Source organism: Crocuta crocuta, unplaced genomic scaffold (genome assembly GCF_008692635.1).
Source record: "Crocuta crocuta isolate KB4526 unplaced genomic scaffold, BGI_CrCroc_1.0 scaffold475, whole genome shotgun sequence".
Taxonomy (NCBI): domain Eukaryota; kingdom Metazoa; phylum Chordata; class Mammalia; order Carnivora; family Hyaenidae; genus Crocuta; species Crocuta crocuta.
The window spans coordinates 975,468-990,292 of record NW_027529518.1 but is presented as its reverse complement, the minus strand read 5'-3'; the positions used below and the strand labels follow the sequence as shown (position 1 = coordinate 990,292).

General features: G+C 45.9%; 1 protein-coding gene across 1 annotated transcript in view; it reads left to right on the top strand.

The window, feature by feature from the left end:
• GPC3 (glypican 3) overlaps positions 1-14,825 on the top strand; it is a 349,971-nt gene that overhangs the window by 281,235 nt on the left and 53,911 nt on the right. The window contains exon 5 of the mRNA XM_077760811.1: positions 14,126-14,246. Coding sequence (XP_077616937.1) covers positions 14,126-14,246 — 121 coding nt within the window. The remainder of the gene's footprint in view (positions 1-14,125; positions 14,247-14,825) is intronic.

Here is a 14,825-nt window from a genome sequence, read left to right as displayed (position 1 = left end):
TCATTTGCTCGTTTCATCCCTCTTCTTGCTTCTGGGCACAGCTTTGGGCCCCGAGCCAGGATGAATCTCTTAGGAGACTAAGCTGCCCTCACCCGAGGTTGGGGTACATCAGCTTTAGATTGGAGGGATGTGTAGTGAGTTGTGCTACACAAGAACTCGGGCTGAAAGCTTCATCTCCAAATACGATTAGGGAGGACTGGGACAGGGACCATTCCAGAAGGGGCCAGAAAAAGACCTGTTGGACCGGCTTACCCCTAGTCTCGGTAACGGACCCCTCTGCACCTAAGTGTTCCTTGAGCATATCCCCAATTACCCTGTATCAGGAGCTTTCACATGTGCCTTTTTCTACTAGTTCCACCTCCTACCTGAATATCCTCATTGGTCAGTTGTCCGTGGCGTAGAAGAACCTCTCCGTCTGCATTGAAATCAGCAGATGAACTCACAAACATACCTGTGGCTAAACAAACCTCAGTACTGGATCCGGCTTCCCCGTGGTATCACTGTGTGCCTTTGGGCAGGTTGCTTCAAACTCTCCGTGTTTTGTTTTCTTCTCCTGTGAAACGGTGAAATTATCTCCTCCTCCTTCTTCCTAACTCTATAAGTGTTACCACGAGCCTCGAATGACAAAATGCGTTTGAAATATCTTTGAGAGTTATAAAGTGCCCTACACTTACTAGGTATGAATGTAGAAAAGTAGATCAGATAGGGAGGGAAGTTTTGCCCGGAATAAATGGAACTGTGTGCTGGCTAACTAATAATTACTGGGCGGCCTCTCTTTACAAATGATTTAGCAGCTTCCTGAGTATTTCTCTCTAATGTATCTTTCCAGAGATACTATTTTTTAATTTTTTTTCTTTAAGCAAATCCACCTATTTGCCACAAATTCTATTTTTATTATTTTTTTAATTTTTTAATGTTTATTTTTGAGAGAGAGAGAGAATGAGTATGAGCAGGGAAGGGACAGAGAGAGAGGGAGACACAGAACCTGAAGCAGGCTCCAGGCTCTGAGCTGTCAGCACAGAGCCTGACGCAAGGCCCTACCTAACTCACGAACTGTGAGGTCATGACCTGAGCCAAAGTCAGACACTTAACTGACTGAGCCACCTGGGCACCGTCCCCCNGGAATTGGTAGCATCATTTTAAAATAACGAAAAGTCTGAGTGATAGATCATTTTAAAGTAAATGTAGTGTTATTACTTTCATACACATGTAATAACAGCCCTGGGAACAGAGCTTAGAGAAAGACAGCCTGCGTCACAGAATCAAAGCAAGCAAATAAGAATCAGTGATGATGAGTCTATTACTGGGCAAATGTCCTGCTAAAGACCATCATCCTCAAATTGGCTAATGTTCCCCTGGTGAAATTCATTCATTTAAGAAACAGCTTTTCCCCCACTTCATAGACGTAAGGAAAGTCTCATTAAAAATCACTACACATTAGGGGCGCCCGGGTGGCTCAGTCGGTCAGGCTTCCAACTCTTGACTTGAGCTCGGGTCATGATCTCGTGGTTCATGGGTTCGAGGCCCTGGTCAGGCTCTGCGCTGAGTGTGCAGAGCCTGCTTGGGATTCTGTTTTTCCTCTCTCTGCCCCTCCCCCTACGCACTTGTGTACATGTGCACATGTGCACTCACTCTCAAGATAAAGCAATAAACTTAAAAACTTCACTACACACGGCTTCTGGATAACTCAGCTTTTCCAAATGCCAGCAGATGGCAGCTAGCAGCAGCGCTCTGTGGCCTGGCGATAACAGATAGTAATCCCAAACGACACACACCCTGTGGCCCCTAAAAGGGATCAGCTTGACCCCAGTTTGCCCAAAACTTGCCTTTTTGGGCGCAGAGGTTATGAGTCTTCAGGCTCAGGCAGAGCAAGACAGTTGGTCAGCCACTTGCAGCTATGCCTCTAACAGCCACTAAAGCTGGAAGAGAGGCGCAGGTGTAGGGGGCTTCCATCGGGGGGGCAAAGGCAGGCTGTGGGAACCGCAGCCCCCACTGCTGCTGGCGCCTCTGCCTTCACTTTTGAGCTTTTCTCACCATTTCCTCCCGGAAACATTTTGATGACATGTCTCTTCCCTCACCCCCAAATCCTGTCTAAGGTTGTAGCATGACTTCAGAAAGTAGGACTGGAAGAGCAGAGGTGGTTCGTGAAAGTAATAGCATTTCTCTGGAGCTTCCCATGTGCCAGGCACTGTGCTAGGCCCCCTTGTGTGCGTTAATGGAGTTGTCTTCACAGTAGCCTTTTGAGCCGGACATTCTCATTACCCTCATTTTACTGATGAGGTGAAGTGACTAACCCAAAGCCACAGCACTCGGGAGTTGGGATCCAAAACTCAGGTAGTCTGCGTCCTTCTACCCACTACACTGCCCTGCCCAGCAAATGCCTGGCTGCTCTCCTTCATGGGACCAAAGCTCTCCTTCCTTCTTTCTGCTTTTGATGGAAATCCTGACGTACGCTCGCTTTCCTCTCTAGTCCGGCACACCTGGAATGGGTGTTCTGTCCAGCGTCTCCCTGGCATGTGCTGCTAGATCCTGTCCTTTAGGGTTAGGGTTAGGGTTGTCCCCCTGGGCCAAGCCAGCTAACGTAGCCTCTCGTGCGCTTCTTGCCTTTCTTACCTGGCGTCTCTGCTCTCAGATCCACTCAAGGCTATAAAGTGACTTCCCCTGGGAGCAAGGTGATGACCATCTGACTCTAGCCCTCCATTCAATGCCCTCTATGCACACAGCTCGTGTAATAAAGCCGTTGCCTGTGTATCCCCTGGAGTGCTTCGGAGCCCACGTAAGAAGAGACCCTCTTAGCCCTATCCTGGAAGTCCAGCCTGGGCCCTAGGCCTACCTTGAACCTGTTTGCAACCTGGGGCGGGTCACAGCCCTTCACCTTTTTCTTTTATTTATAAGATGAAGGAGACAGACANCACCGCCTTCCAGCAGCCACACCTGCGGGCCGGTCCCTTCTGCTCCCTCGGAGCCCTGACTACAGCCCGGGTTCGAGGGCTCGGGGGCTGCTTTGATGGGAAGCAGGCAGCAGGAGCCATTCCGCTCTGCAGACGAGACTTGTCAGTGTTCTCGGGCGAGTCTAGCACCGAGTCACCTTGTTCCTGTGGGCTCCCTCTCCCTCGAGCAGCCCTAGCAGCACCCGATGCCAGTGCTCCGTGGGTGGGGACCGAGGATGGTGAGCGTGTAGGTGGGCAGGAAGAAGAAGAGCTGTACACTCCCTGTCACAGGTTGACTGGGGAATCCAGCATGGTCACAAGCTGAAGACTTCATTTTCTGAGGACCAGGTTTGCAAAAGCCAGAAGCAGGATCGGGTGCATGAAGCCCAGATTAGAGATAGTGGCCCAGAACATTGGAAAATTTGGGAAGTCCAGCCACCAGGAGTCTGTGGCTAGGCACGGGGCTCTGTAGGTGCTTAGTAGGAGAGTGCTGAGTGGATAGTACTTGCATTCTGCTCCTGATGGAACACAGAAAATCCTTTCTCTGACTCCCAAAACTGAGGACCTAGGAACTTCACCACCAGGTTTGACATTCTTTCTTTTTCTTTTTTTTTTTTTAAAGTAATTGCTGTGCCCAATGTGGGCCTCAAACTCATGACCCCAAAATAAAGAGTCTCATGCTCTACTGACTAAGCCAACCCCTGAAACTCTTAAAGTTATTGCCTTGCCCATAGCAAATTGAGCAGGTATATCAGAAGATGTGTTTTCCTAGTGGTAGAATCGCACTCAATTCAGACAGAAGTGTACTGAAGTTTACACTCTTAGAAGAGGATCTGTGATGTGCATTGACGTTGCTAGCAGGTATGTACGATGCACGGGCCCAGTGTAGGCGCCCGCTGATTGGCCCATGGGGATGACACAGCCACTAGAAGGAGTGGGGCTTGGACTGTGTGGACTCAGCTGTCTGGCTGGCCCAGGTGGGAAGTGACCCGCCACCTGAATAATGCTGCTCCCTGGGGCATCGGGAAGGAACCCTGCCTTTCTCTATGCAGGCTTTGGTTTCCAAAGTGGTGTCATCTAGTGGATGGGACACGGTAGCCGGTTTTCCTGGAAGGACCCAGACAAAAGTCCAGTGTAAGGCAAGTTCTTAGTCCTTGACTGCAGATTTGGGGCACTGGGGAGGGGGGGGTGGTTCCCAGAGGGGACCAAGCTGACAAGAGCTGGGGAGAGTAGGTAAGAGTCTCCACCATACAAGCCGGGCTTTGGGTGAGGCCTTCGGTGTCGGTTAAGTTGAACAGGCATTTATTGATTGCCTGCTGCATGCCACGTACTGGGTAGAGCAGAGGGCCGACCCAGAGACGAACCAAACCAGGAAACCGGGACAGAGTTTAGGTTGGCACAGCCCAGGGGAATCTGTCTAACTGGCAAGGGGAAGTCCTGCCTGAACACAGGACTTTGCCCCAAACACAAGAAAGGCTGGCTTTGAGGAGCAAGACTAATTCCAGAGCCCAGGGCCTGACACGCCAGTTGGCTAAGTGATAGCCTTCCTGCCTCTGTCACCACTGGCTCAGGGGCTGAGTAGGCCTAATCTGCGGCCTGTACACGACTGTGGCTAAGACCGGAGGAGCTGACAGCGAAACAGTGGCCGGAATGTCGAGCTTTCCTTTCAAGTACTCCGGCGGTACCTATTCACATGAAAACAGTGTGTCCTTGCCTCATGATCTCTGGTGGCTCATTAAATCAGGTTCAGTGGGACGTCCAAAGTGACATTCAGGAGGCTTTCCTTTATGTGACTCCGTATGCTTGAAATGCAACACAAGGGAATAAAGAAGTCCTCCTTTTCCCTCACTCAGACGCGCCTGCCTCTCAAACTGGTCAGTGAAGTGTGACTGTAGGTCGACTTTGAGGGTCCTTTTCTTCATTTTGCAGATCACCGCATTAAAGAATGGGTGTTTGTTGTGGGCCCTGCGGGGACCTGAGACAGACAATGCAGTGTTCTGAAGAGAGAGATTTGAAAAAGCGTGTGGGTGTTTTCAAGAGCCATCTAATTCATTACTTGTGACACTTGTGCAAAGTGGGAGCAGATGATTTTTGTATCACAGAGAGGAGAAGTGTGAAATGTGGGGAGGGGGGGTGAGTGAGCGGAATGGGCTTCTGACATCCCAAGTTGGTCACTTGTGAAACCTGGCTGTCTGCCCCGGGGCCTCAGTAAATGATTTGTNACTGCTCAATCATAACATGAGAGAAAGCTCTGGGGTACCCTGCTTGGACTCACACTTTAGCGGGGGCATACTTAGACAACGGAGACTCTTCCACCTCCTAAGGTGTCTTCAGCGCAGGCGTGAGTAGATCTGAGGCTTCCCCTGACTTCATTGCAAGGGTTATTCATCCTGTCTCAGGAAATCCTTTCTAAATAACACTTATTGAACACCTACTGCGCGTCACGCGCCATGTACAGTGTTTTCACGTAATAACAACCTTCATCTAGATGTGTTGGCCACTGTCTGAAGCACATTGCCTATGTTATCCTAATTTACTAACATTCGGGATATCAGTTGTTCCTCAAAATGATGCAGGTGGCATCATCCCCACTTTACAGATGAGGAAACTCAAGCCCAGCAGGGTTGTATCACTTGTCAAAAGGCACACAGTAAGTGGCGGGACCAGCTTTTGAACCTATGTCTTGACAACGAGGCTGGTGCCATTGTCCCGGCTCTTCGAAAGTATGTCGTGTACTCACTGTCTTCGTAAACTATGTGTACTAAACTGAATTTCACCTCCTAAAATGAATTATTGATCACTGTTTTGAACATCAGTTGCTTTGATAAAGTGCTCTCATATGTTGTTGAGGTATGTGACCCATTCTCTGACTCCTTCTTCTTGGCTCTTCTTTTGGGGGGAGAATTACAGTCTCCTTTTGTTTTAAATTTTTTTAATGTTTATTTTTGAGAGACAGAGAGAGAGCCGGAGACACAGAATCGGAAGCAGGCTGTCAACACAGAGCCCGATGCGGGGCTCGAACACGTAAACGGCGAGATCAGACCTGAGCCGAAGTCAGACACTCAACCGACTGAGCCACCCAGGAGCCCCAGTTACAGCCCCTTTTAAGTCCTACCAGCACTGATGCCAATTAAAGCTTGAATGGCTACTGCTCCGTCCCTCTGGGCCCTAGTTTGCCCATCTGAAAGAGGAGGGCATTGGACTAAATGTTTTTGAGGGTTCTTTCTAACTCTGACATTCATTCCCATGAGTTAAAATCTAACTGAAAAAAACGAACTTAGAAACAGGTAAAGATCATTTCCTTTTGGCTTAACTCCAGCGGGACAAGAAAACATCTGGTTTTCTGGGCTAGCTCTCTGGTCTAGAGGGACTTGATAAATGAGTTTGGGGTGATTGAATAATAAATCCCCATTGCACACCGTGTTCTGTTACATCCCTCCCCCTCCCAGTTACTGAGCTTCTGAATTATATATTGCTTTCTGGTTTTGTAAGAGTTAAACTGGGCCCAAGTCCTCTCCTCCTTGATAAGTCCTCCCTCAAGGACACCCCCCAGAGAACGCTTCCTGCCCGCTGGTGGCTGGGCTCACAGCCCAGAAGACGGTTGTCACCGGCGTTCCCACACACCAGGGATGCCAATCCTGTAGTCTTCCTCACAAGTATCACTTTGGCCTCCTTATTTACTTTTCTCTCTCCTCACTTCGAGGTTCAAGGTTCGTCTTGAGGGTTTGCTTCTTTAAACAAGCGTTCAGGTGATCCCATCTGCCACATTTTCTCTCTACCTTCCTTTCTCTGCAGGGGGGCTGCTCCCCACAGCCAGACTCATCTCCCTGTGGTGGGTGATTCTCAACTTCTCACGCTCTCCTCACCATCTGGAAAATATTCTCCACTTCTGTAGGCTTAAATGACTTCTTGATTATATTCCAAGACCAATCTTTTAGTCCCTCTGCACAGGGAGGGTTGAAACTAGGTAAAAACAAAAAACAATAAAACAAACAAAGAAACCAGATTCCAATACAGTTATTCCCTTATATAGCTAATGCCCACTCAATAAGATATAAATGGGTTCACATATCTCTGGTTTCTTCTCTAGCTTTTACTTCCTCTCTGTTGAAATGTATTTATAATTAATTGCTGAAAGGCTATTGTTTGAGAACAGAGGTACTTCGTGGAGTATGGTGGGTATGTTTCTGGCACTCTCCTGCTTGAAATTTGCTCTCAAGTGGTACTGCTGTGCCGACAAATATGGAAAACATTTTCCTTTAAATACGTGTGTAAATAAATAAGAAGCAAATTGTTGCTAGCTTTATTAAACGCATTTACAAAGCTCAGCTATTCTCACCTTTGCTTTATTTTTCTGTTCATTTATGTAAATTAAGATATGTTGGATATGTTATGTTGGATAGAAAAAAGAACAGTTTCCTAGGCCTCTTAATAAGATGTTCTAGTTTGTTTTGAAGGCTATTTATACTCTTTCAATTATCCTGTTTTTCCACAGTGATTATTGTGGCTGGAGTACTTTCCAAGGAAACGAGCTGGTAAATCAGGGGCTGTATGCAATACTGCAATCTTTCCATAAGATGGCGCTCTGAGAATGTGAGCTCTGTAACTTACTTGCAGATCTGTATGTAACCTGGCAGCAAATTAAACTTTTGTAAAATCACATATTTTGGGCGTGGGGGGCGGGGAGTTAGTCCTTCTAAGACTTGCTCTGAAACACTTGCCACCGTTCTAATGCCTAGGGGAAGAAGGAAAGTGAATTTTCCAGCAGCCTCCCTGTCTTATCTCAGTGCTAGCCGTGTTTGAAATCAGCAATGTGCATTTCAGGAACCTTTCAAAGAATGGAATTTCTTCTAAAGGAGGGGGATCGTGATACTAACAACTTGTGCTTGTTAGAAAAGCCCCTCTCTGGGTCTCAGTGTCTTCACCTACCAGTGAGTGGATCAGACAAGATGATCTGTTAGGGGTGCTTCCATTTCCAGTGTATTCCACATTTGAATTCATTGATTTCTTTCCACTACACCCTTGCTGCCTCAGCCAGCACACAAATGGGAAGAAAAGATCGCCCATTTTACGCTTGTTTGACTCTATTCCTCTTCTACAAGTGCTCTCTTTGCTTCAACTGTCCCAAGACAAGCATGCCCAGATGTCCTGTTTTAATTAGGTTCCTTTTCTCTTTATGGCTTTTGCACCGGTCTCCCCCCACCTCCCCCATCCCTGACCAATCTGCCTGAACAGAAGCATGTCCCCCCTTTCACTTCACAAGTAGGGTTTCCTTGGCATTATGGCATTCGTTTTTGTGCTAAGCAGATACCAAAGTGGATGGGAGAAAGCAAAGACACCACATGTAATGCCTCAAGGTGACGCTTCTTGGATCACATGTAACATGTCCAGTTAAGAAAAGTTTAGAGTCTGGGGATAGGAACTTCTCTCTATTCATTGTTCCTTCTCTGCTGGCTAGTATTCACTGCCAGAACCACGTCAAAGCTTAGGAAGGAAGCAGTATTCCTGAGAGAGGACAATTAATCTAATTACAGATGAGTGTCACTAAGTAGGTAGCTCATCGTTAAAATCCTCCATGGCCCCCAGTGTCCCCATTCCTGGCACTCTGGACAGTCTGTGGATGAGGATCCGCACTGCAATGGCTTGTGCTCATTCAGAGCCTCTTAGGAACCATGTACGTCAGCGGCACAGAGGGAGAGAATGGAAATGAAACGCTGAATTAATTAATTAATTAATTAATTAATACAAAGCTACAGAGACACCCATAACCGAGTCCCTCTGGGCCTGAAGCCCAGAGCATGCATGTTACATAAAATTCCCCAGGGCACATCATATATGTCACGTTGCTATCACCAAGGTGACGAAGGCAGGGAGTCATTAAACACGAATGCAGGGAGTCATTAGGCACAACATTCTCTTGCATTCATTTTCCTATTGTCCTTAGAGATTTCAGATCACCGTTGGTGCTGTGTAGTGGCGTGGTAGTGGTGGTGGATTATTTATTTCTCTGACCTCAACACTGTATCTCCCAAGAAGGTAAATATTCCTCTGGGTAGCAGTGCTGTTGGATCTATGTTTAGGAGAAGAAACTCCATACACAGGGCTCTCCCCGAGGGTTTTAGAGGGCCGGCTCAGGAATTTGCAGAGTAGCTAACGCGAGCTGCTGGTGCACGCATGGTGGTAAGCCTTGGGGACCATTACAGGTAGCTTGTGAATTTTGTCACACAGCAGAGCACAGTGGTTAAGAACAGAGGCAGTTGGGGGTGCCTGGGTGGCTCAGTGGGTTAAATGTCTGTCTCTTGATTTCAGCTCATGTCATGATCTCACAGTTCATGGGATCGTGTCCCATGTTGGGCTTTGCACTGACAGCATGGAGCCTGCTTGGGATTCTCTCTCTGCCCCTCCCCTGCTCGTGTTTGTGTGTGTGCTCTCTCTCTCTCTCAAAATAAATAAACTTAAAAAAAAAAAAGAACATAGGTAGCTAGGGCCGCCCACCAGTGGAGCATGTGACTCTCGATCTCAGGGTTATGATTTTGAACCCCATGTTGGGTGTAGAGGTTACTTAAAAAACATAAAATCTTAAAAGCAACAGAGGCAGCTAGAGATAGACTCACAAGGTTTCAAACTCCAGCTTTCTTGGGCAGGTGACTTCACTTCTCTGTGCCTCAGTTTCCTCATCTATAAAAAAAAAGGCTGATAATGTGTCTATCTTGGGGCGCCTGGGTGGCTCGGTCGGTTGAGCCTCCAACTCTCGATTTCAGCTTCAGTCACCGTCTCACAGTTCATGGATTGAGCCTCAGGCTGGGCTGTGTGCTGAGAGGGCAGAGCCTGCTGGGGATTCTCGCTCGCTCTCTGCCCCTCCCCCGCCCCACTTACACGGGCATGTGTACACGCACGCACACACACTCGCTCTCCAAAATTAATAAATAAACATTTTTTTAAAAAACTCAAAAGAAGAGAATCGTGTCTGTCTCCCTGGGTTGTTCAGGGGAGTCAGTGAGCTAAAACCTGTCTTCTCTTCGTGCTGCGAATAGCACCTGGCACAGAGAGCGCGCTCAGTTCCGACAGCTATTGCCCTTATAATACCGTGAGGTGCTTTGGGTCGTGCAAAAGAGACCTAAGCCAACCTCTGCCTTCAGAGGCCTCACAGCCTTCACGGGCTGGCGAGTGGGATGTACCTAATAGCAGGAGCAAGTCAGGGTGCCCCTCCCAATACACTTACACACAGGGCGGCAGGTCAGGATGAATCAGAGTGGCTCAGGGAGGCCCTCAGTTCCTTCAAGGAAAGGCCTTTTAGGCCCCTACAGGGAAGGTGAGCGAGACCTTGAATAACTTACTTGCTTCCTTTTGAGAGGAGGTACTCCCAATAATGTACATTCATATTCACAGCCTCGCTGGTCTACTGTCCTTTTGAGATAGGCAGGTGGGAGTTACCTCACTGAAGAGGAGAAAACACACAGGACGGTGTTTAACCTAACAAAGCAGCGACAGTGACTTGATGATAAGCATCTGAGGTCTGAAGGTGTTCTGGGGTGACACCATGCACGTTGCATTCTGTAGATCTCTGTGCTGACATAAGAAGCCACCTTGAGGCTGGGCTGCTAGTGATGGCCAACATAAGTCTTCCTAATAAGAAGGATTTCCCACAGGCTCTGACATATGTATATGAGTTAGGCCGGCTTTTAATTTACCTTTTCTTTCCTTTTGTTTTCTCTTTTGCCTTGATGAAAATTTACCACTGGGGCGCCTGGGTGGCTCAGTCCGTTAAGTGTCCAGCTTCGGCTCAGGTCATAATTTCCCAGTTCAGTGGTTCAAGCCCCGCATCGGGCTCCATGCTGATAGCTCAGAGCCTGGAGCCTGCTTTGGATTCTGGGTTTCCCTCTCACATCCCTGCTGTCTCTCTCTCTCTCTCTCAAAAATAAATAGACATTAAACACATTTAATAAAAAACGAAAATTAAGTACTATATAAACTTTCAATCATTAAAAATTAAATTGTTATAAAGATTTAAAATGTAAAAGGTATGGAAGAACACAAAAGAAAAATTTCCCAGTTCCCCAACATTGCCCCTGGCTCATCAGAGGTAACTGCTATTACCAATTCCTTAAAATGTTCTGTATTCCAGCACTCGTAAGGTACAGGCGAGCAATGCACAAGCATGCCCGTTTTTAATCCAAATGGAATCATACTGTACATTCGTGACCCCTGCTCGTATCTGTGACACTGTATCTTGGATTTGGTTTAGCGTCACCGCCTCTAGATCGACTATGTTCTTTTAACGTCTATATAATATTCCATTCTGTAATTTGCCTGGCTAAGGAGAACAGGGCAGAGGGGTGTGGAATAGAACAACTGGTGTTTAGGGAAGGTATTGAGATGCCTAAAGAGAGAGGACAGGACCCTGAGGTTTAGAACAGTCCCATGAAATTGTAGCCACTATGGGAATCAGTTGGATCAGTACTTTTGGTTACTGCTTTGCGGAACACATAAAATAAAGGCAAGCTTTAGGTCTAAGCCACAGGCCAGCTCTTCCTAACACTTCTGTAACCAGAAACCATGCTTAATTTACTAAAATCCTTTGAGGATTTAAATAGCACATGGATAGAGCGGAACAGTGGATGCTATTTTGACTTTCAAAAACTTTGGCAAGCTTTTCAACCCAAAGCTGTTTTTAAAAAACTCAGTCACCCTGGGATTGGAGAGCGGTATCTTGTCCTTGCTCCTGATCCATGGCTTGGAGGTAAGAAACAACAGCAAAAACAAATAGAGCAAAAGGGACACTTTTCTCAGTGGCAAAAAGAATATTGTAGGGCTGCAGGGGATCAGCTGTGGGACTAATTTGATTTAATATTTATAGACGATTTGGGACAGGGAATAGAGGACAAAATCGCTACGTTGGCAGATGTCTTTACACTATTCCAATGAGGGTCGTAAACTTCAGGAAGACATTTGTTTTGTAGGAGCAGGCATAAAAGTGGCCGGCAAGCTTCGATATGAATAATCCCACGGAAATGTCTCTGGGGACACATTCCTGAAGTTCATTTCCAAAGATTTATAATAGCCTTACCTCTTTATCTGTGAATAGGGTCTCTGCCTCAGGCATCAGGAGGTGCAAAGAGACGATGAACTTGCCGGTATCATCGGGAGGAGATGGTATTTAAGCAGCATTATGGACATAAAAGAAGAGACTAGTAAGCTGGCTGCCACAAGATAGATAAATAAAGAATACTGCTTTACGGTTTTTTAATGTAGCCCCAAAGGCAATTAATTGGTATTTGATGGTCGGTGATCTGTCTCTTCACTGACGTTCATAGTTAAATAAGCTGAATATGTTAGGCTATCATTTCAGAAGAAACGTAATCAAATGTTCTCTTCAGCTTTACTACAACTTTACTACCAAGTATTTTCCTTTTCGTGGGGTGCCTGGCTGACTCTGTTGGTAGAGCGCAAGACTCTTGATGTTGGGGTCGTGAGTTCGAGCCCCACATTGGGAGTAGAGATTACTTAAAAAATAGATTTTCCTTTTTAGAGGACAAGTTTTAATTATGAAAGTCAGAACCAGACTTCCTGATCTCCTCTGCTACCATACATCTTTTTCAAAGCATGTCTTTAATAGTGGCAGATACAATGTATCATGGAAGGGAACACCTAACAGAATCAGATCAGTGTCTGCATAGGNAGTGTCTTCGGAAGTTGTAGAATTTTCAGTAATAAATAATAAAGATGCCTGTCCCACCCACCTCACAGTGTGGTTGAGAAGCTCAAGTAAGCTGGATGATAAGACGCTGCCTCGTAAAGTGCTGTACAGTAATACGGTAATATTACTTCTTGCATATTGTAACTTGGAATTAGAAATATGAGGTGATTAAATTCTAGGAAATTATCCTTTATAGGTATTCATACAAATGTGCAAAGATTGGTATACAAGGATGTTCTTTGCAGTGTTGTTTATATTAGCAAATTATGAGAAGTAACTCAGTTGTTCACCAGGGAGTGGATAAATAAATTATGACTTAGCCATACAGAAGAATAAGAACAAGGCAGTTATATGTTCTGACATGGGAATGTGTCCAAGGTATATATTAAGTGATAAAAAGTTGCAAATCAGCATGACTAGTATGCTTCCAATTTGGGTTAAAGTTATGTGTTTGTTCCTGAAAGTGCACAGAAACCCCTAGAAGAATATATATCACGCTGTTAGCCCTGCTTCTCTCTTAGAAGGTAGGATGGTGGGGGCACTTTTACTTTATGCTTTGTTTATTACTGTACTGTTTGAATTGTTTACAATGAACATTACTATTTTTTTTTTTTTGTAATTTAAAATGTGAATAAAGGGCACCTGAGTGGCTCAGTCGGGTTAAGTGTCCGACTTCGGCTCAGGTCATGATCTCATGGTTCATGAGTTTGAGCCCCACATCAGCCTCTCTGCTGTCAGCACAGAGCCTGGAGCCTGCTTAGGATTATGTGTCTCCCTCTCTTCTCTGCCCCTTCCCCACTCGTGCTTTGTCTCTCTCCCTCTCTCAAAAATCAATAAGAATTAAAAAATTTTAACAAAATAAAATGTGAATAAAAGAAATACGAATTTGCCCTCAACCCTATGATCCTATTATAATGGGGCGGGGAGGAGTGTATAAGGCGAGGACAATTTATGCTGCACATGGCTTGGGAATGCCTCCTGAAAAGAAACCCAGGCCCAAGGCCTGCAGGAAATGGTGAGAAGAGGAAGTGGAAGAGAAGGAAGATGTAAAGAACATGCAAGCGCCTTTCTTTTTCCAGTAAGTAGAAAGCACAGTCAGAGTTAAGGTCCCTTCTGCGTGCTCCCCTGACCAAGACCCAGGACCTCCTCAACGTGGCTCTCATCTCTCTGAGTTACCTTCGGCTCTTAACTCTTCTGGACACCATGCTAGATCCAGAATACAAAAGGCAGAGCCTTTGTCTGTCTTGTTCATCATTGTATCCTCAACTCCTAGAAAACAGAATGTTGAATTAATGTTTGTTGACTGTTGAATGAATGTTCTCCATTGCAAACAGACTCTATGTGGAGTGGTTTACTTTTGCACCATGGGGTCTTCCCATGGTTTAAGAAGCTGAAGAAAGCCTGTGGGCAGCTTGACCACTGGTGCCACGTATAGTTAGCTTTTATTTGGCTTGAGACTCTCCTGTGACAAACCTTTTCTCCACCTTCCCCTTTCCAGGTACAGCCAGAAGGCGGCGCGGAATGGCATGAAAAATCAGTTCAACCTCCACGAGCTGAAAATGAAGGGCCCCGAGCCAGTGGTCAGTCAAATCATTGACAAACTGAAGCACATTAACCAGGTAAGTGATCTATTGGACAAAAATGGAAATGGGAAACAATGAGGGATGGACACATGTGTCTGCCGTTCCAACTATGTGCTTGGGCTTTGGGCGAGGGAGGCATTCTTCAGTTTCTTCAAAGATTCTTTCTGTTAAAAAGGACTTCTGACCCTTGGTTTTCACCCCATTTTTATTTTGTTTTGTTTTATTTTAAGTTTATTTTTTTAGTAATCTCTATGCCCAATGTGGGGCCCGAACCCATGACCCTGAGATCAAGAGTCACACACAGCCGGATGCCCCTTCACTCCACCTTTAAATTATGAAGATGATTTTGTAATCTTAGAGGAAACTTGGAAAGTGGAGGGAAAAATATTTCTCTCAATCCCACTACTCTATCCTGTTTTCATTTTTACCTGTTCTTTTCTAATATTTGTTCAGAAAACCACACTCACGCAGACTTTTTACATAATTGGAACCACACACGTGATTTATAGTTCTTAAAATTAACACTATATTGGAAACACTTATTCTTGTCACAAATCTTCCTATTAATCATTTTTTGTGGCTGCTTACGATCTCTCTCTGTTTTCATCACATTTA